The following is a 19897-nucleotide window of genomic DNA, read 5'->3' as shown; positions in this document are numbered from 1 at the left end:
TGCAAGAAAGAAGGATGGTTTAAGTAGGACTGCCAAGCTCACCATGCAACCAGATTTATCTTTATCCCATTTACCTATAGAAAGAATGAAATATTCGATCTTCCGGACTGCCAAGCTCACCATGCATTAATAATGATCCTAAGCGTTATGCTCTCTACCTGCAGCTTTGAAAGCTTGAGCTAGGCAAAAAGGGAAAATTGAATATAAGTTCAGTTACCTTGGTATTTCAAGAATTAACTGAAGTCATAGAACCAAAGAAGTTAGGTAACCAACCATTCCTGAAATATATTCAGGAAACAATATGAGCCACTTAAAGTTCAGACTATCAGTAAAATGGTATTATATTGCTATGATAACTCATGCCCTATAATGGTGAGGAATACTAATGTGATAAATTAGATTTTGTAGCTAGAAGAATATGACTAAGAGAAGTGTTTTCATGTACTATAAGATATTATACATTGACATTTCAAGGTCACATTTTATTTAGCTTATTAAGAGCCAGTGACCTGGTCACCTGGCAATAACTCTAAATCAGGATTGGGTCTACTACATATGTACAAAGTGGACGTCAACTGATTGAATGAATTATGCAACACTAGCCATGACTGTGAAACAATGATGCTTAGCTACCAAAATTACATATTTCCATAATCTGAATCTATACGGCATGCTTTACTATAATGTATATACTGACTTAGTAAGCAACAGTCCTAATTATCAGTTACCACTTACTTTGGCTGTTAGGTTTGTCACCGCTAATTGGAACTTCTCTCTGGTTCTTGAGCCAGCAATATGACCAGCCTTGGCGACCTTGCTAAAAGCACCATTCAGCCAGCTTGTTCCAGCAGACACATACCTGCAAGTTGGACGGAAATACAGAACAATAGAAGGAATCAGCAATGAAAAACTTGATAGGCTCAGGTGATCTGCTAGCGCTTGATGATTTCTGCATGCAGATTTCTGCTAGCACAATGTGATGGCATTTCACGTGTATGCACTCGCAAAGCTCAAATTTCTGCTAGCACAATGTTCCAATGGAGATTAACCGGCTAAGATGCAGAGTCAACTACCATCCTCGCAGGGGCGGCGCCGGGACTGGGGACGGCGCCGGGGCTCACAGATGGCGGCTCCACTCGGGGACGGCGGCGCCGGGGCTCGGGGGAGGCGGCGCCGGCGCTCGGGGACGGCGGCGCCGGGGCTCCACTGCTCTCAGCGCAAATGCAATGCTGACCTATAACTCAAGTATGGGTGGGCAGATTACCCGAAACCCAAAGTCCGAACCAGAAAAACTTGAACCCGTACCCAAAAAACCCGAACTCGAATAACCCGAACCGTAATTCGGGTTCCAACCCCCGGTACCCGAAATTATTATGGGTAATTCGGGTTTCAAACCACCAAACAACCTTATCTTCCCATCCTACTAACCCTAGCACCCACGCAGGTTGCTGGCCGCCGCCTCCTCGCGAGTTCGCGACCTCACCCACCAGCGCCCGAGTCCCGACGCGCCTGCCTCCTTGCGACCTGGTCCCCCGGCACCCGAGTCCTGACTCCTCCGCCACCGCGGGTGCAGCCTGTGCCGCTGCCCCCGCCATCGCCAGTCTCTGCGTCCCCAACCCCGACGGCCGAACGCCCCCCGCCCCTGCCGGTCTCCGAGCCTCCAACACCCTCGCCGGTCTCTGCGCCGCCAACGCCCCCGTCCCTGCCGGTCACCGCGTCGCTGGCCGAGCTGCCGCCGCGGGGCGCCCTGGCAGAGCCGCCACTGATCTCATGTCCTGGTGGATCAGTTCATTGAAATCAGGGTAGTTCGGGGTTACCCGAACCCGAACCCAAATTTTTGGGTACCCGAAATGTCGTGTTTTCATTTTTTCGGACAAATTTCGGGTAATAATTTTCAAAATCTGAAAAACCCGACCCGAAATTTTTGGGTTACCCGAATGCCCACCCATAAACTCAAGACTGCTGGATTTTGATGTTGGATGATTTATATGCACCAACCATCACCAAAAATTACACGTGCATTGATACCTTTTGCACCAACCTCAACATATGTGAAAGGTCAAGATGTCTGAATCAGACGAAAGACAGAATGTTTAAATTGAATAAGAAACAGATTAAATCACTGACACCCCCAAATGCTTTGCTAGGTTTATGTGTGTCATACTCTGAAATTGTTGGATTCCAGGATCTGACTAAAACTAAAACTAAAAAAACAATGATTTTATATTAATTTTAAAAAAGTTCCAACATTTGTTTTCTTCACGGGGAATTTAGTATAAAAAATAATTTGTTGTCTTCTAAATTTAAAAAATCTTTCTATTTGTCTTGTGTCATGGTGCATTGCATTGTTTATTTGTTTGAGTTGCAATTTGAATTTGAATTTCTTGAATTTAAATTTGAATTGAATTTACTTGATCTTTATTTCAAAACCTAATTCCTTTTTCCACTCTCCCCTTTCTCTCTTTTTATCCCGGCCCAAATTTCCCTCTCCCTTTCCTTTTTCTTCCCTGCCATACTAGACCTTCTGGCCCACTTCTCCCGGCCCAGACTGACGCCTCACTCCTCTCCCTCTATGCCATGCGGGCCCCACCGGTTGGGCCCTTCTCCCTCCATGTGTTTGGCTCAGACTCGAACCAGAGTCCGGCCGTGCCCCGTCGCCCCACGCCTTCACCCGCACGGCGATGCCGGCCCCTCTCCCCTATATATATAATGCGTCGTCCTATTCCCAAACCCTGCCGAAACTGCGGCCGCCGCCCCCACAAACCCTAGCGGGCTGCCATTGGAGCTCTACTTGAGCTAGGGCTGTCGTTGACCCGCTCCTTCGCCGCCTCCCCTCGACATCCGCCCGTCCCCAGTGATCTGCCGCGGGGTGAGAAACGCTGCTCCACCTTCTTTTCCCTCTCTTTCACTCTCCCTTGTGCGGAAGTGCTCACTGTCGAAGCCCCCTGCTCGGCCTCTAGCTCACCTTCCGGATTCTGTAGATGCGTTCCCCATTGCGCCCTCTCTCTTCCAGGCCAACCCGCACCCAAAACCGTGGCCGAGATCGTGTTTATGCGATTCTCCGGCGAGCCGCCGTGTGCCGCCGCCGGTCGCACACAACGCCGCCTCCCAAACCCCCGATCCGCTCTGAGCCGTCCGATCGTTTTCTAAGGGCCAACATCCAATCTAACCTTAGTCAGCAGCCCTATAACGGTCAACCCTACTATGTTTTGCAATGTAGCCCCCAGTTTCCTGGAAATCAACCTACAGTCCATGCTAGTTCGAAAGTAATTACAGAAAAGTCATTTTTCTTTTGTTTCAGTCCCTATTATTTTGTAAAATAGAACCCGCCATCCCTAGCCCTGGTCTTTTTTAGATCTAGGAAAATCTGAACTCAATCAGGGGCAGCATACATGGAGTTCCACATACGAATATCTTACAGTTGAAATTACAGTAAGTAAAAGAATCAATTCTACTTTATGTTATCCATTCTCCATTATGCACTTCAACAATCCGGTTGGAAATACGAAATAGAGCATCAAGAACAGTAGATCAAAATAAACTAGCATTTAAGAAACTGGTGGTGAGACGATATAATCATGGAAAATTATTCTTGCAAAAATCCAAGAAGGTCCAAATGCATCCTTTAGGAGTAGTAACCTCTGATTCCAATGGCCAAACTTGTCGAGGTCCACGAGCAATTGGATAGAGGAGATGCCACAAAAGATCATGGGGCGCACCTCCCCAGCCCCCAGCTGATGAACATCAATGACTCGACCATGGCTCAAACAATGGTCTCCATGATCTTCACGGAGACACCATTATTGGAGCTCAAGGTGTAAGCTGTTACAAACCAGCTTGCCCATCAGCTCCTTGTGTCCTCACACTGCACACAAGTGAGACGTAAACTGAGAGCAGAGAAATTAAATCATCCTAAATCATGTATTAAATTCAGACAACAAAGCAGGAGAAAGTACTAATTAGTGAAGCCACTGCAAGTAATCAGAACAAACCCATGCTTGCTTATCTAGTATATGAATAGTTATTTAGTAACTACACTGATCATTGTACACCTTTCTACATTCCACATACATATTTTCCATCACGTAAGGCAGTCAAACACAAGGGGGAAAATGCAAATGCAAAAAAGAAAAGGTATTCTAAACTATGAGGGTTGAACAAGGTAGAAATCTGAATTCAAGTTACAAATTTTTTTCGTAGTTAAGACTTTGAGTAACACTACAATTTTAGCTCAATCAGCCTGCCCTTATTCAGTTTCTTTTGCTGTCTTCAACTCTTAGCATTTTTAGATCTATTTTTACAAATCTTAAACAAGTAATTTCCATCAATCCGAGAACAAGAAAATATTTGAACTCAGAACCACTGTAAGTACTCACAACCCCTAGAAGTAATTTTCATTTTATTGTTAAGTACTAGAGATTTTTTTGTGTGGGTAAGTGCTGGAATTATTCTGAAAGCATACTTTGAAATTTAATGAAGTAAGTGAAATTTAGTGCATTTATCTTTATCATGGTTTGGCATTATCATTGTTCAAAGATGCAATTTTCCAACAGAAAATGTAATATCCACAATGTCAGCAAGGAAGTAATTTTAAATTTTTACAGTATTATTTGTATAATGACTTGACAGTCTTCACATAGGATGAATATCCACACACTGATTTCATTGGTGAACGGTGAATGCCCCTGGAAAATACCTGCTGCTTCTTTTTTTTCCCTTTTCTGCAAGCACAATCAGAGAGATTTAGCAGCACATTCACAAGAACCAATAAATATGATCATTATACTCCACAGCTCTATGCCTAATTTGGTTAGCCAATTAGTAACACACCTATGTAAAAGAGCGTACTGCATATGATAGGCATATGTGTATTTAAATAATAAACACCTATTCCACTTCTCATATATTTCTCCAATAAATAACTACTATATTGAGCAAAAATAATCAACACTGTCAGCATGTGGTGATGGAACAGACCCAATTGGAATGAAAATTACTTCTCTAATTTTTTGACCGACACATAGGTGCTCCTGTTGCGGTTCAAGATATGTCCACAACATGCACCGAGTCTGATTGGTTTATCAATAACGGCACTGGCCGGGCTGAAGAGGTGAAACAGCCAGACGCATCCTGCAGCGCTGCAGCCGACGCATCAATGGGCTTCACGAATCACGACTTCACTTGTACTCCCCGGAAATGGTTCCTATGCTGAGGAAGGTAAGGTGTCATCCACAGGGACGATAGGTACATATGTTGGAATGGGCAGTGAATGATACATAATTTCGGTGAAATACAAGATAAAATTTTGTTCGCTACTAGTATATTTTTTTTCACTAGGCAAGGCCACAAAGGGGCCAGCCGGTGCCACCAGAGGCGGCCTGGGAACACGCCACAGAGGGGCCGCGCCCCAGCGTGCAGGCGCCCAGGCTCGAACCCGGGCGGGTGCGCTCCCCAGCTGGGAGTCGCACCAACCGAGCTACGCTCGGTCTGCTGTTGGCTACTAGTATATGACTGAATCCAATCAGGATAGCACGTTTGAGCTCTCCTCTTAATCTGTCATGTAAAAAGCTTAGAAAAAAATTAAATCAACACAGTAAAATGTAGGATTGATTTTACTATAATCCTCTTGAAACTGATTGGGAATTGGTATCAATTTCGATGTTCATCTATTAGCACTTGAGTGGTCACTGGATGAGAGTTTGGGCCCAGGTTCTGAGTAGAACTAGCAGGTTATCAGTGGATGGAATAGAATTCAGTACAATGTCACCTTCAGTAATCTGAACATAACTGAGGTGGTCCCATATTTCATGAAATCAACAGCTCGAATAAGAATTGCAAACCCAAAAATGAAAATCACGAACCTCCCAATCCACAACGTGAACACTGAAAACTGAATAGATGCTTACGTGTGAAATAAAAGAAGCAAACAAATTTGATTCACGTTCTCCTGTGCATTATGCTTCTTGATCTGTGGACGGGGTGCAGTGATTGCGGCGGAATGGATCTAGGCCGTGGGGATTCGATGACAGAGAGCAAAATCGGAGGAACTTAGCAATTTCAAGCACGGGGTCTTCGATTTGCACGGGATGCGGGCAGCTAGTTGGAGAATCATTGTCAACCATCGACCGGCAGTCCAGCTAGCTCGCACTTGATTCGTCTATAGATTTAAGAAATAGAAACAAACTGTTGACAATCAAAATTAGCAGTAGACTAGACTAACCGGTATGACCAAGCGGTCTGATCGGTCTGGGCGTTGTTGCTGCTATGGCACGACCGACCGGTCTGACCAGTCCAAACAGAGTCCGAGTACAACTAGAGATTTTTATAGATTTAGATCTGTAAACAAGATTTTTTGCGGGATAAGTCCACTCCACCCTATAAATATAAAGGGTCACGGCCGATTGACGCATCCAATCGATCAAAAACACATCAATACATTATTTTTCTTTATGTTTATTGCCTTTACTTTTATCTCCAAATCCTAGCTCCTTCCAACCCTTTTCTGATGTTCTTCTTTCATCTCCGCGACGTTTGAAGGCGTTCTAGGTGGCCTGCCGATCCTAGAACAACCCTGCGTGCGCCTGCCCTGATGGGGTCTCTCCCGGGCGAGCGTTCGTCGGACTTCGCCGTTCTACACTAGTGAACCGGTTTGATCGGTCACCCTGACCGGTCTGACCACTCTGAGCATCGGCGCTGATTTGTGCCATCGCTCACTGCGTGATATAGCGCGTTCGTGTGTTGGCCCTAAATTTGCGCCAACACATTTTGGCGACTCCGCTGGGGAAGAAAGATCTTGGTTATTTAAACCGATCTAGTCTACTCCATCTACTACCATGGTGAAGCTGTCGAATCCTAGTGAGATCGATCCCGATAACATCAGCAGACCATCTGTTGATGAGTTGCCACCCGAAGATCGTCAAGCTTATGAAGTTTTATAAAGGAGTGTGAAGAAGAGAACAAACGGCGCAAGGAAAAAGAAATTGAAGAAAAGCGTCGATGGTTCTTATCTCACTTTTCTAAGAATTGGAAGGGTGATGTCTTAAAGGACAAGGAGGTGGTCATCTTTTCAGATGAAGAGGAGCAAGCCAAATGAAGTGCTAGTGTAAGTGCTGCAATATATCCTATTACTTTGGAGCAAAATTCTCCATTGGTGGTTAGTGGTCAAGAATAAAATACTTGCTACTGTTAAAGGCATGATTGATAAATCATTAGGAAAACAACCTTTGACTGATGATGGTAGTGCTCCTGGTTTTAATGTTGATAATACTTTTCAGTATAATACCATGCCTCCTGAATCATCGGCAGCATATGTGCATTATTATGGCATGCCGATGAATTTTTATAATGGTCAGAAAGGCCCATAATACTACCGAGTGCATGGAGTCGGACCGGTCACGCCGACTGGTCAGACCGGTCATGAAGGACCGGTTCTAGGGCTTTAGTTGCATATCCATCTTCTCCTGAACCAATTACTAGTGTACCTCCTGTTTCAGCTGATTTTAGCAGAATGAATAATTCATACAGTGTAGTTCCAAATAATGGTCATATGCACCGAATACCATATACACATCCGAACCATGCACCGCATATGCCGAATAATTCTAGTGTTAATATGCAAAAGTCAAATGACTCTTATTTTAATCAAATACTTGAGAAGCATAAGAAAGATTTGGCTATTATGTTTAAAAAAAATTTCGGCATAAGGACAAAACTCTTGTTTGTCAAAAGCCTTATCCTGAGAGTTTTGATTCTATTCCTTATCCTCAGAATTTTAGGGTGCCAGAATTTATTAAATTTACTGGGGAGGATAGTAGAACTACATGGGAGCATATTAGTCAGTTTAATGCACAGATGCGAATCTATGGTAGTCTTGATCATTTAAAAATTAGATTGTTCCCTTTGTCATTATCTGGTACTGCTCTTTCATGGTTTTCGGTATTAGCTCCTAATTCTGTGCAAACATGATCTCAATTAGAGCGTAAATTTCATGATCATTTTTATAATGGTGAAAATGAGTTGAGGCTATATCATTTAACATCGATTAAGCAAAAGCATGATGAGTCTGTTGCTGAATATATTAGAAGATTTAGAGATATAAAAAATCGATGTTATAGCTTGGTTATTTCTGAAAAGGATCTTGCCGAATTAGCTCTTAATGGTTTGAAGTCTCATATTAAAGAAAAATTAGAAGGATATGAGTTCTTAACCATTAATCAAGTTTTGCAAAAAGCTTTGGCTCAAGAAAACTGAAGCAAAGAGTCCAAATTTAAATCTGATCGTCTTGGTATGCATATGTTACATGGTGATTCTTCATACGATGAGAATAGTGAGGTTTATGCTACTGAATTTGTATGGTCATTTAGCGATAAACCTAGAACTTGTGCTTCTTTAAAGCCGACTCCCAAAAATCGGCATGATGAAATTAAATACACTTTTAATGTGTCTAAGTGTGATAGAATCTCTGATGAATTAACGATGCTTGGAAAGATTAAGTTCTCTCACACTATTCCATCGGTAGATGAGTTGAAGCGGCGTGCTTATTGTAAGTTGCATAATACCTTTTCTCATGCTACCAATGATTGCAATATTCTTCGTAGACAAATCCAATCAGCCATAAATGAAGGACGGTTGGTTATTTCTGGAATGCAAATTGATCAAAATCCTTTTCCAATGCCTACGCATGTGCTTGAGTTGAAAAATCCCAAAGTTTTAATTCGGCTGAATCAAGCCGAATCAACAAAAGGAAAACATGTGATCATTGGAGAAGAGAGACCTGAGAAGAAGATGATGCAGAACAAAACTTTACGAGCTACTTCCAACGCTCGGGGGGTAAAACAAGAAGAAGGCCGACAGTGAGTCGACCGGTCTGACCGGATCCAACAGTGGTCTGACCAGTTTGACCGGTACCAAGGCCGGTCGGACCGGTGCATCCAGTGAGTTTGGGGGTTCCTCCAAAAGCAAGACAAGGCCGAGTTTTAAAGAACTCTTGGCCAAACATTAGAAGCAAGGAACTACTCAGAAGAAGGAGAAGCAATCAAGTGAAGCCAAGGATGTGAGTTCATCATCAAAACTTCAAGAGCAATCGGTTTGTTGTTCACATCAAAGTAATTATTATGGGCCGTTTATTCCCTGGTTTCACACTTATTTTTATATGCCTATGGACTATAGTAGGATGCATATGCAATCATATTACATTCAATATTCTCCTATGTATCCGAATCATGCTTCACCACAAAGACCGATTGTTGCTAGCACCGATCTGGCCAAAAAGGATTTTGATTGTAGCAAGGAGGGTAGAAAGGATACAAAGCAAGATTCAAAGTACTTAAGGCTGAGGTGGTGTCCCTCAGGCATGTCTCATACCCAAAAATGAAGACTGCAATGTTTGCGCAAGCAAGAGTCGATGGAACAACAAGTGGAGGTCGAGCCAATAAAACCAGTAGCCATGAAGAAAATTTGGAGACCGAAGCAAGTTGTTTCGTTATCAACTTGAAGAAAAGCAAGTTATGGCCGATAATATGTTATCGCCCTTAGCACAAAAAATGGCCGATGTATTAATAATTATCGCCCTTAGACAATTTTGGTTCAAAAGAGTGTTCTTTGGCACGCAAGCTTTACCAAAGAATAGGGGGGCATATGTTGACAACCAAAATAGGCAGCAGACTAGACCAACAGGTCTGACCAAGCGGTCTGACCGGTTTGGGCGTAGCTGGTATGGCATGACCGACTGCACGGTCAATACATTACTTTTCTTTATATTTATTGCCTTTACTTTTATCTCCAAACTCTAGTTCCTTCCAACCCTTTTCTGATGTTCTTCCTTCATCTCCGTGACATTTGAAGGCATTCAAGGTGGCCTGCCGATCCTAGAATAACCCTACGTGCGCCTACCCTAGCTGGGTCCCTTCCGGGCGAGCATTTGTCGGACTTCGCCATTCTACACCGGCGAACCGGTCTGACCGCTCTGAGCATCAGCGCCGATTTGTGCTGTCGGTCGCTGCGTGATCTAGCACGTTTGTGTGTTGGCCCTAAATTTGTGCCAACACAAACAAATCATGTGTGATAATATAGGGATACGGGCGTCTTGGTCGACGGCGGCGTCAGGTCGCAGAACTAGTAGGAGATTGCAATGGCAGCGGCAGGTGTGTTGCCATCTTGGTCCATGGTGACCGGAGGGGAGGATCAACGCATCGGGTCGCAGGACTCCGGCCGACGGTCGAAGGCTAGTAGGAAATGATTGTGGGCGATGACAACAGGAGCAGAGTGTGATCTTGCGAAGCTCGAAATGGACGACAGCGCGATGGCCGGAATGAATTGATATAATCTTTTTTTTGGGGGAGGGGGTTTGGGGATTATCGGGGAAATGGGGTCATGACTCAAAAACAAAAACCGCCGGCGCAGGGCAAAAGAAACGGAGCAGGGGAGCGGGTTGATTGGATGCTAGTTACCAAAAGCGAACGAAACCAGCAGGCGCGCGGGGTAGGGCCGTGGAGTGTCCGGGTGGGGGGTGATCGGAGGCTGGTTGGATGGCTCGGTATGGAATGCTTGTTCCATAACCAGGGTACTCAATTGACCTACTATAAATATATTTGTGGAGTTCATAGTCCGCTTGAATTCCAATAGGAAAGTGAAATTGAAATGAAAAAGAAATAAATCAAAAGAAAAATAGGAAAAGAAGAAAAAGGAGCTTTTGGTAGGTTGCTTGCCCCGCCGGGCTTGGCAGCCCCTTTGGTCCTGATTGGTGTTACCAATGGGACCAAAGGTGGTCAGTGGTCCTGATTCCCAAACCTGGGATCAAAAGACCCCAGGCGGTTCTAGTTGGGAAACTGGGACTATTCCAGGTTCCCAACCGGGACAAATCGACTGTAGCAGCAGATAGAGAGAAACAAGAAGTAGTTGCTCACCAGATTGGGGTCCTATGGCTTAGTCGAGGCTGAGGCCACGACATCCAACATGGTCAGGATGTTGAATTCGAGATGTGGGGCTCAAATCTCTTCTTGCTTGAACCGCAGTTGTCCCGAGCTCCGTCGTTCCGAGGAAGCAGCTCAGCCACTAGCTCACCAAGCCTGGAGAAGCTCTGCAGATCCTAGCCGACGAGGATCCTTGCGCAACTACGATCCTAGGCGCCATCAATCATGAGGGAGGGCATGTGGAGGAAGCTGCGACGACGCTACCAGCTCACCTAGCCTGGAGAATCTCCGCAGCGCCGCAATCTACATGCAGATCCGGAACAAAGATGTCTCGGTTGGAAGCAACCACTAGATTGAGAGATGAGTGCTCGTGAAGACTAACCGATGGAATGGATCGTCGGATCCACCCGCTGGCGGGGTCACCATGGTGTGGGATCTCCCACTGAATTTGATGTCGGGATCACCATGGCCAGCAATGCCACGCTGGCGGACTAGGTGGTTGGCTTGTTGTGGTGCGAGAGAGGATAAGCCGGCCTCCAGAAGCAGCAGTCGTGGTGGGGGATTGAGGAGAATCGTGCTGCATGTGAGAACTTGGCGAGCAGTTCCCAAACATGTTTTTTGTTGAAAATCATCTAACGTGTTTGGCCGGTGTTAAACACTATCAATTACGCACCGTAACACGGCCCGCCTTTTATTCTCGTTGGTCACGTGTTTTCTTATCCCGTCTCAAATTAAGGTGTCTTCTTTTTTAGTTTTTGACATAGTGGTGGTTACCATCTTGATCTCCTATCACTGCTCTAGCACCCCATCACCACCAGTTCAAAATAGCCATCACCGCCACTTTTGGGGACGCTGAATTTAACTTAACGGTGATGAATGAGGCCATACAGACCATCACCACCGGTTTCACAACCGGCAGTGTTACCCCCATCGCATTCCAAAAAAATTATAAAAAATATGAGCGCTATACGTCTGCTCCGGCCTGCCACACGCGCCGTCCAACCATCGCACGCAGCACGCCGCACCCCGCCGTGCTGCAGGTCGCCATGGCACGCTGCAGGCTGCACCCACCACAATGTTCGATGCAGGCTGCAGGCCGCTGCGCAGGCTGGTGCACCCCGCTGTGCTGCAGGCCGCTGCACCCCGTGCTGTCAACTCTCCTAGCCACCACTCGCGCTGCTGTGGAGGAGGAGGGGTGAGGGGCGGCGGGGAGGAAAGGGGCACTAGGTAGGCAAGGGGGTCTCGGGGTGAGGAGCCCCATGGGAGGGGCGATGGGAGCAGAGCACCAGAGCAAAGGGATTGAGAGATAATAGGATAAGTGACCGATGGTGGGAGAGAAAAGAGAGGTTTGGGAGGAGGGATGGTTAGATAGGGAATGAAAATATAAGGGTGCCCTTATCAACGCGAGTTCAAAAGGTAACCAGTGGTGATGTACTATCACTGCTGGTTGGTTTGAAACCGGCGGTGATGGGCGTTTGTGATGATGAATTCTATAAAGTAGTGTATGTTGCCTCGTCATCCACCATTGGGCGGGCTTCCCATTGCATCAAGATGGTTGTTACTTTACTTATTAGTTACTATGAGGCAAGATAGATTTTCCCTTTGATATAAGTACCTGACAGATTTTGCAAACTTAGACCAAGACATATAGCTATTATGTAAAACGAAATAGCTAGTGAAAAAGTGATGAAATCCAACAGTTTCTCCAAAATCTGAAAAGATATGGCTAGCGCTCAGCGCTAGGCAAAGATGCCTAGCGTCACCCCCTGGATAGAAAACGAGGATAGAAGATGAGGTAGATAGAGTTTCTGTTGGATGAGAATTTTTTGTCTTCCTTTTCTTTTTTTAGAAAACTCACCAAAGATATAAGAGCTCTTGGAAATGCTCTGAGGCTCAATTGTCTCCAACCTTAGGGTGCCATTTTTATCTTTAGCAAATATATAGAAATGTGGCTATAGTAGTTAGTAATGACTAGTGCTCGTGGCTGCTTTTTCCTTTTGGTGTAGGAGCTGCCCCCTGTGACGGTATCACAAAGGATCCAACATTCAAAAGGTACTGTTCAGTTTGCAACGTGCACTTTGTTCAAATTTCAGCCCCTCCACTGTTGAACAATTTGTAGCAGGTCGTGTCAAGGTTTCACGTTGTAGCACCACGCTTGGAGGAGACCAATAATCCTGGTTGAAAATAGGCTTTCGTCCATCCGGTATTACGAAGTGAGACTTTCGGTCTTCATCAACGGGTAATTTACACCATACCAAAGGAAGCATTAGTACCGGGTGGTGTTTCCACCCGCCACCAAGTACCAAAGCGTATGAGTCCAAAAAATTATTTCCAACCCGGCAAAAGGCCCGCACACATGTGAAATACGCACCTATGCGGCAGCCGAGATTTGAATTTGGGACCTCATGCCTCTCACCTACACAACACTTGTGATGGGTAGGGAGATACTTTCCTCTAAGGAAAGTAATTAATCCGTGAAGGACTCTTTAGTACTGGATAGTAACACCACTTGGTACGAAAAGCTAGACATTGATACCAGATTGTGTTACCATCTAGTACTAATATGGGTGGAACCTTTAGTACCGGGTAGTGTTACCACCATGTACTAAAGGTCCATTGACCTTTTCAACCACCTCAAGAGTACCGATACACCTATCGGTACTCTAGAGGTGGACCGATAGCATGTTCTCTAGTAATGACACTCTTCCATCAAACATAGAAATAGAAGAATTTTAGAATTATATCAGCGCTATTTTCCTCATGTGAACCCTGTCCGTGTACTCAAAATATGTCAAAATGCTATTCCACACCTCGAGGCATAAAATTATTTTTTGGTTAAAAGTTTCTTTGGATACTCTCTGGGCTCTATTTATCAGAAGTTCATTCTCTCTGAACTTTCGCAACCATTTTATTTCCTGCACTTTTGGAAATTTTTATGCTTGTGCTTCTAATCCCTTTGTGACTTTGTCTTAAATATATAATGCATGGACTAAATTTTTACACAGACAAGGACACTTAACTACATGGTGCCTCCTAATCCCTTTGTGACCTTGTCTTAAATATACCATTCTCTTGTAAACTCCATATGATGATTCATAATATGATATATTTATATGGATGCACATCACATAATAGAGTCGACTTAAGCAAAGGCTAGTTTTCATTGCATTGACCACAGATTTCATTGACAACAGCTTTATTTAGTTTCTAACTTTTACTCACTATTTTTTAGCCTTTGTGAGGAAATAGTAATCCCAGATAAGTTATAGGTAACATGAACTTTTACATATAAAATTTTTTATACATCTTCTTGATAGTATGTTGTCATAGAGCTATTTATGATAGTGAATTACAAGCCAAGATATTTATTCAAATAAGCATTAACTTTCATATTCCTTGCATAAATTATTTTGCATCAAATAGACTGCAGTTTCATTTGTGTACTGCGCTGTAGAGACACTCCTCCATCAACATAGAAAAAAAGAATTCTAGAATTGTATCAGCTTTATTTTCCTCATGTGAACCCTGTCCATGTACTCAAAATATGTCAAAATGCAGTTCCACACCTCAGGGCATAAATAAAAGATTTGGTTAAAAGTTTCTTTGGATACTCTCTGGGCTCCACTACTGGAAAACAGGCTATGGGAACCGGTTGGAAAAGGCCTTAGGCACCGGTTTTCCAACCGGTTCCCGCAAATCGAGACCAATGGCCTCGCCTTAAGACACTGGGTTTTCAACCGGTGCCTTAGGCTTCCATTGGTACCGGTTGGAAAGACCAACCGGTACCAAAGGGGCTGCCACACTAACGCAAGGTGGCAGCCCCTTTGGTACCGGTTGGTATTTCCAACCGGTATCAATGACCTTTTTCCTTTTTTCCAAATCCAGTTTTGTTTGTTATATTTATTACTGTTTATTCTTTTATAATTGCTAAACGCACTCAAGTTCTACAGTACTATACGTTCATTGGTCGTTCGTGTTCGTTTTCAGAGAATATTTGAAACTAACTAAAAGTGAAATGCAAGCATATAATTAAGCTAATTAGATGAACTAATATATTTACAAATTTACAAACATGAAGGCATAACATTTAAAAATATTTACAAATGTACAAGTCATGTTTGCAGTCCAACTATTGGTCCCCTCAGGAGGTCGATGGAAGTCCTCTATGGATGTGACCGTCGTGGTAGAACTCGCCTCTAGGATCCAAGATCTCGTTCAAAATGAATCCGGCGAGCTACTCGCACACGGCGTTGATCCGATCAGTAGAGTAACATTCATCCCCCATTTGAGACATCTATCATTTAGGAAAAAAGGATTAACATCATGTGCAGTTAGTACAATTATGAAAATGTACTAGTGAACGGTTTGGACGTACTCTCATGTCTTCATCAGTAGCCTTCCCGCATGGAGTCATGATGTGCAAGTAGTCGCATACGTAGTACCCGCACCAATCAGTTCCTTGTTGTTGTCTCGCACACTTAAGGAGAAACAAATAAATTACTCAATTTACAACAATTTGGGATTATATACTTAACTAGACAAATCTTTATGAATCAACATACCAGATAATCCATGTTAATGTTCAGTTCGGACCTCCATTGACCACGTCCTTTGCTATTTTTCACAAATTTTTTCCAAACCCTACGCTCAAAGTTAAGTTTGATATTCAGGAATTGTTATTAACAGAAAAAAGATTTGATTGTGCAAACTGAACTTACCTGTTCAAGGGGTCTAGGATATGTTGGATTGCGGACTTTGGATTTCTCATTGAGTCAAAGACTATAAGATTGCCGGTCTCTACGGAAAGTTTGAATAAAATCCAATGATAACTGCAGATATAGATAGGATATATACATACATGCATTAGATGACTTAGTATTTATTTAGTAATATAACTAAGGATTGAGTCAACCAAGGCTTACCCAAAGTTGTACGGTATGAATATATAGGATTTGTAATTTTGCCTAGTCAACGAATAGTACATGTTTTGGCACGTTTCCTTGTAATTTTCATTGAGCACTTTCTGGTTGACTAGCAAAGGAAACATGAAGCCGATCTGATGGTGCCATCCATGTTTTCGGCTTCTTTGGGTCTCCTGTCTAAACGATACAATAGAAATTTTATAATGCACACATATAATTATGTTCTTGTTAACAAAAAGTATTAATGTAGAGGTAAGTGATACTTACAAAACCCAAATGGTGATAATAGAGGCATCGAGGGCTTGTCGATGGTAAATGTGATATAAATTTTCGAAGTACACCCAGAAGTCGTCCTCCCTGCGGAAGAAATCATGGTCACGATACTTGACTCCAAACATTTTCCCTTCGTCATTCGACATTCGCAGGTACCATCTATGCAAATTGAACATCTGCGTGCCTAGACTTTTCTCCTTTTCCTTAGTGACAAAAGGTTTTCCATGCTAGAATGGAGTAAGAACGGGAGCGACAGGGATTTCCGCCTCCACTTGCCCTGTTGCCTCCTCTAGCATTAATCCAGTTTCAGAAAGAAATATTGTGGCCTGTAGGTCCGCCTGGAGTTGTACGTCCGTCGGGTGTAGGAGTCCTTTTTGTTGTGTGCCAAGCTAAGGAATGGTCTTGCCACATTTTTTCTTCAGATTTCTCACCTTGTGTGTTTTTGTCAGAGTACGATCATAGTCCGAGGGTAAGCTTTTCGGTTTTGGTGGGTTGTCTAGGTTTGTGAGAAGCTTTTTCCCTAGTTCTAGAGGTACCTTTTCCCTTGGCGGGAGAACTTTAGGCTTCAATTATTCTTTTATATATCGAGCAGTCTCCTCTTCCAACTCCTCAGCGGTTTTCTTGTAGGTTAATTTTCTTTCGACCGTTTTCTGCTTCTTCTTTGAGGGTCCAACCGCTGGGAGGGATGCTATCTTTTTCTTTCCTTTTTCTGGGTCAGGAGGAGTTGGAGTACTCGTGGCCTTTTGTGCCGGCAGAGACGGTGGTGAAGGAGGTGGTTGTGGGGACGGCGGTGAGGGAGACCGCGGAGACGGGCGATCGGTCTGCACGGGAGCCGTTGTGCTTGAGTAAGTTTGATGTCGGCCTTGCGCCATAGAACAACCCCGTGCAGTGCGTCTCCCAATGTCTTCTCTCCATCCCCTCCAATGAAGTCGAGCTCAAGATCCTCATTGTTTCCAAGTATCTGCTCGACTGTGACGGAAGTGTAGCCAGGGGGTATCGGCCTTCCATGAATTGTAGTAGAAGGATTCAGGGGCAGGGCTGACCCGTATGCAACATGAATGGATATATTTCTTGCTTGCACATGAAGCATGCATGGTGTCGGCATGGTGACATCGTCCACTGGATACCTCTGGTCATCTACCGCCGTTGGCTCAATCTGGGGTTGCTGTTCCGCTTGTACGTCGGGCGCCGCTATGGATGCACAGCTACTGCATCACTGAGAGATCGGGCTTATCACAACATCCAGGTGCGACCCAGCAGTGCCTCTTTAGCTCAGAGCTAGCTGCACTGCCTTATTGACCCTGGTGTCCATCTGAGATTCCAAGGATGCAACCTTCCTGGTCATCTCTTCTTGCATGGCACGAAGTTTCTCTTCATGTTCGGCTTTGCTCTTTCGGTGAGTCTTGTAAGAGGAATCTCAGGCCCAAGCAACTTTCTATGGGACCACGCCGATGCCTCGGGCTCGTCTAGGGTGTTCCGGATTCTTTAATGCCCTTGTCAGCTCATCATTCTCCCTTTGAGGCTGGAATGTTCCTTGTTGGGTCTCATCTATTGCAGCGACTAGATCGTGGGACACTTCTTGCATATGCTCGGGCACGACCAAACTTCCATCCAACTAGTTTAGTGTCACACCATTAGCAAATAACCACCACTTGGATCTATCCGGCTAATCCCAAGTTGTCAGCCTGATGCCTCTATCCATAAGGTCCTGCTCCATCTTCTGCCATTTTTTTACTGACTTCTTGTACCCGACAGCCCCAAGGTGGTGGCTGTACTTCTTATTTGCTGCATTCACCTTGGCCTGTTCGGATTTTTCTTGGGCTTCCTCTAATAGTTTGTATTGTTTGAACTCCTCCCAGTATGGTTTAACCTGAGGAAGATCAGTCCCAGTTTGGCTCCTTATCCTTCTTGATGTAATTGATGTACAACTTCTTCTTGAAAGTTGCAAAGGCAAGGGCCATCTTTTTCAAGGCACATTTCTCCACAAGTTCTTGGTCAACTTCTTCAGGAAGAGTGAACATATCCTTGAGTTCTGCCCATAGCATTTCCTTCTGATGTGCAGGCACGGCGTGTTGCTGTTCTTCGGGTTTGCTAGTTTTCCATAGTCTTGTGGTGATTGGAATTCTTGCCCGAACAATAACCCCATATTGGTTGACAAATTTTGTGCTAGCAGCCTCTGGAGCACTTGGACAGCCCTCTGCGTCCACTTCTGTGACTGACCTGTCTTCCCTCCATTTTCTTGGTTGGCCGGCGTCTCCCTTTTGACTGGCTCAACGAAGTCGATGCGGAGGTCGACTAAATTACAGAAAAGATATGTTATCGCAAAACTAATCTACTGAAGTCACCATGCATATAGTTTTAAGATTTGTACTGGAACATGCTGTTGTTGATTGGGCAGTGGCTTAAAGTCATCATCTTCTTCATCGACATCTCCAGACATATTCAGGAACGAATCAGCTGTCCGAGCATCTTCTTCAGCGATTGGCTGGGTGGTGTTGGCCCTCATATCTTCGTTTATTGAGTCCAACATGTATTGCTTGGCGACCTCGTCATCACCGAAGGGGTCCATCCTTAACTGAAACCGTAAAAATGTGTTAGAGTATGTGTCAATCCTTAAATGAAGCAGGAGAATTCAATTCTTTGAACGAATATGCGTGTTTGAAAGAGAGAGAGAGTGTGTGTGTGTGAGAGAGTGTATGTATATTAGAGGGAGAGAGAGAGTGTGTGTGTGTTTGTGTGTTAGTGGGACAGAGAAAGAGAGAGATAGTTAGTGAGTGTGTGTGTGAGTCAGTGTGTGTGTGTGTGTGTGTGTTTGTGTGTTAGTGGGACAGAGAAAGAGAGAGAGAGTTAGTGTGTGTGTGTGTGTGCGTGTGAGTGTGTGAGTGAGTGTGTGTGTGTGTGTGTGTGTGTGAGTGTGTGTGTGTGTGTGTGTGCGCATGTGTGTGTGCGTGTGTGTGAGCGAGAGACCGAGCATTGGTGAGGAGACAGCGAGAGCGTCGGTGGGGAGACAGCGAGAGACCGAGCATTGGTGAGGAGACAGCGAGAGCGTCGGTGGGGAGACAGCGAGAGAGCGTCGGGGACAAGGAGACAACGAGAGTTAGTGACAGACCAATCGCCGTTAAGAAGGAGACAGCGTCGTGTTTGATTTCATAATTAAGAATGAAGAATTCATAATACATAAATACATGCATGAGTTACAGAAATACACGAGTTACATGACAAATACATGACTTACATGATAAATACATGAGTTACAGAAATACATGATAAATACATAAATACAAGCATTATTCACTCTCTATTTAAATACATGATTAAATAAAATCTCTATAATAACTAAATTTTATAACTAAATTATACACTATATATAAAGAAAACATTGTACACTATACATAAGACTAATAATAGAAAGTCCATTAATGGGTTTAGAAAAAAATTATCTCACCTCGAAAGATCACACTCGAACGGCACATCGTCTACACGATCACACAAGAGGAAAAAAATACAAATAAGAAACAGTACAAAAACAGTAAAAACAGTACTGGAAAAGTTGAAAAAAGATGTAGAGCACGATGCAAGGATCGATTGAGCGCAAGAATCGCTAAAATCGGAGTCAAAATGTGAAAGATATGGCTAAAACAAGATTCTAGGGGCTTATTTGCAAGAAAAATCTAGAAAGGGCCTCTCTGGAATTTCTTTTGAACTAGGAAGGACTGCAGGTTAATTTTGAAGAAACTCAGGGTCTCTCTAGCAAAAGCGCCGAGGCGGCTTTGGTTCAGCTCGGATCTAACA

At 44.0% G+C, this 19897-nt stretch overlaps 1 protein-coding gene across 1 annotated transcript in view; it reads right to left on the bottom strand.

Annotated features, from left to right (window-relative positions):
• Positions 1–213: 213 nt before the first annotated feature.
• LOC120643116 (loricrin-like) overlaps positions 214–19897 on the bottom strand; it is a 53112-nt gene continuing 33428 nt past the window's right edge. Inside the window, exons 2-4 of the mRNA XM_039919641.1 lie at positions 1484–1775; positions 736–859; positions 214–237 (exon numbers count right to left, since the gene is read on the bottom strand). Of these exons, the coding sequence (XP_039775575.1) occupies positions 214–237; positions 736–859; positions 1484–1775 (440 nt within the window). The remainder of the gene's footprint in view (positions 238–735; positions 860–1483; positions 1776–19897) is intronic.

Source organism: Panicum virgatum, chromosome 7K (assembly GCF_016808335.1).
Source record: "Panicum virgatum strain AP13 chromosome 7K, P.virgatum_v5, whole genome shotgun sequence".
Taxonomy (NCBI): Eukaryota; Viridiplantae; Streptophyta; class Magnoliopsida; order Poales; family Poaceae; genus Panicum; species Panicum virgatum.
The sequence above is the reverse complement of the archived record's forward strand: the minus strand, read 5'-3'. Positions and strand labels throughout refer to the sequence as shown.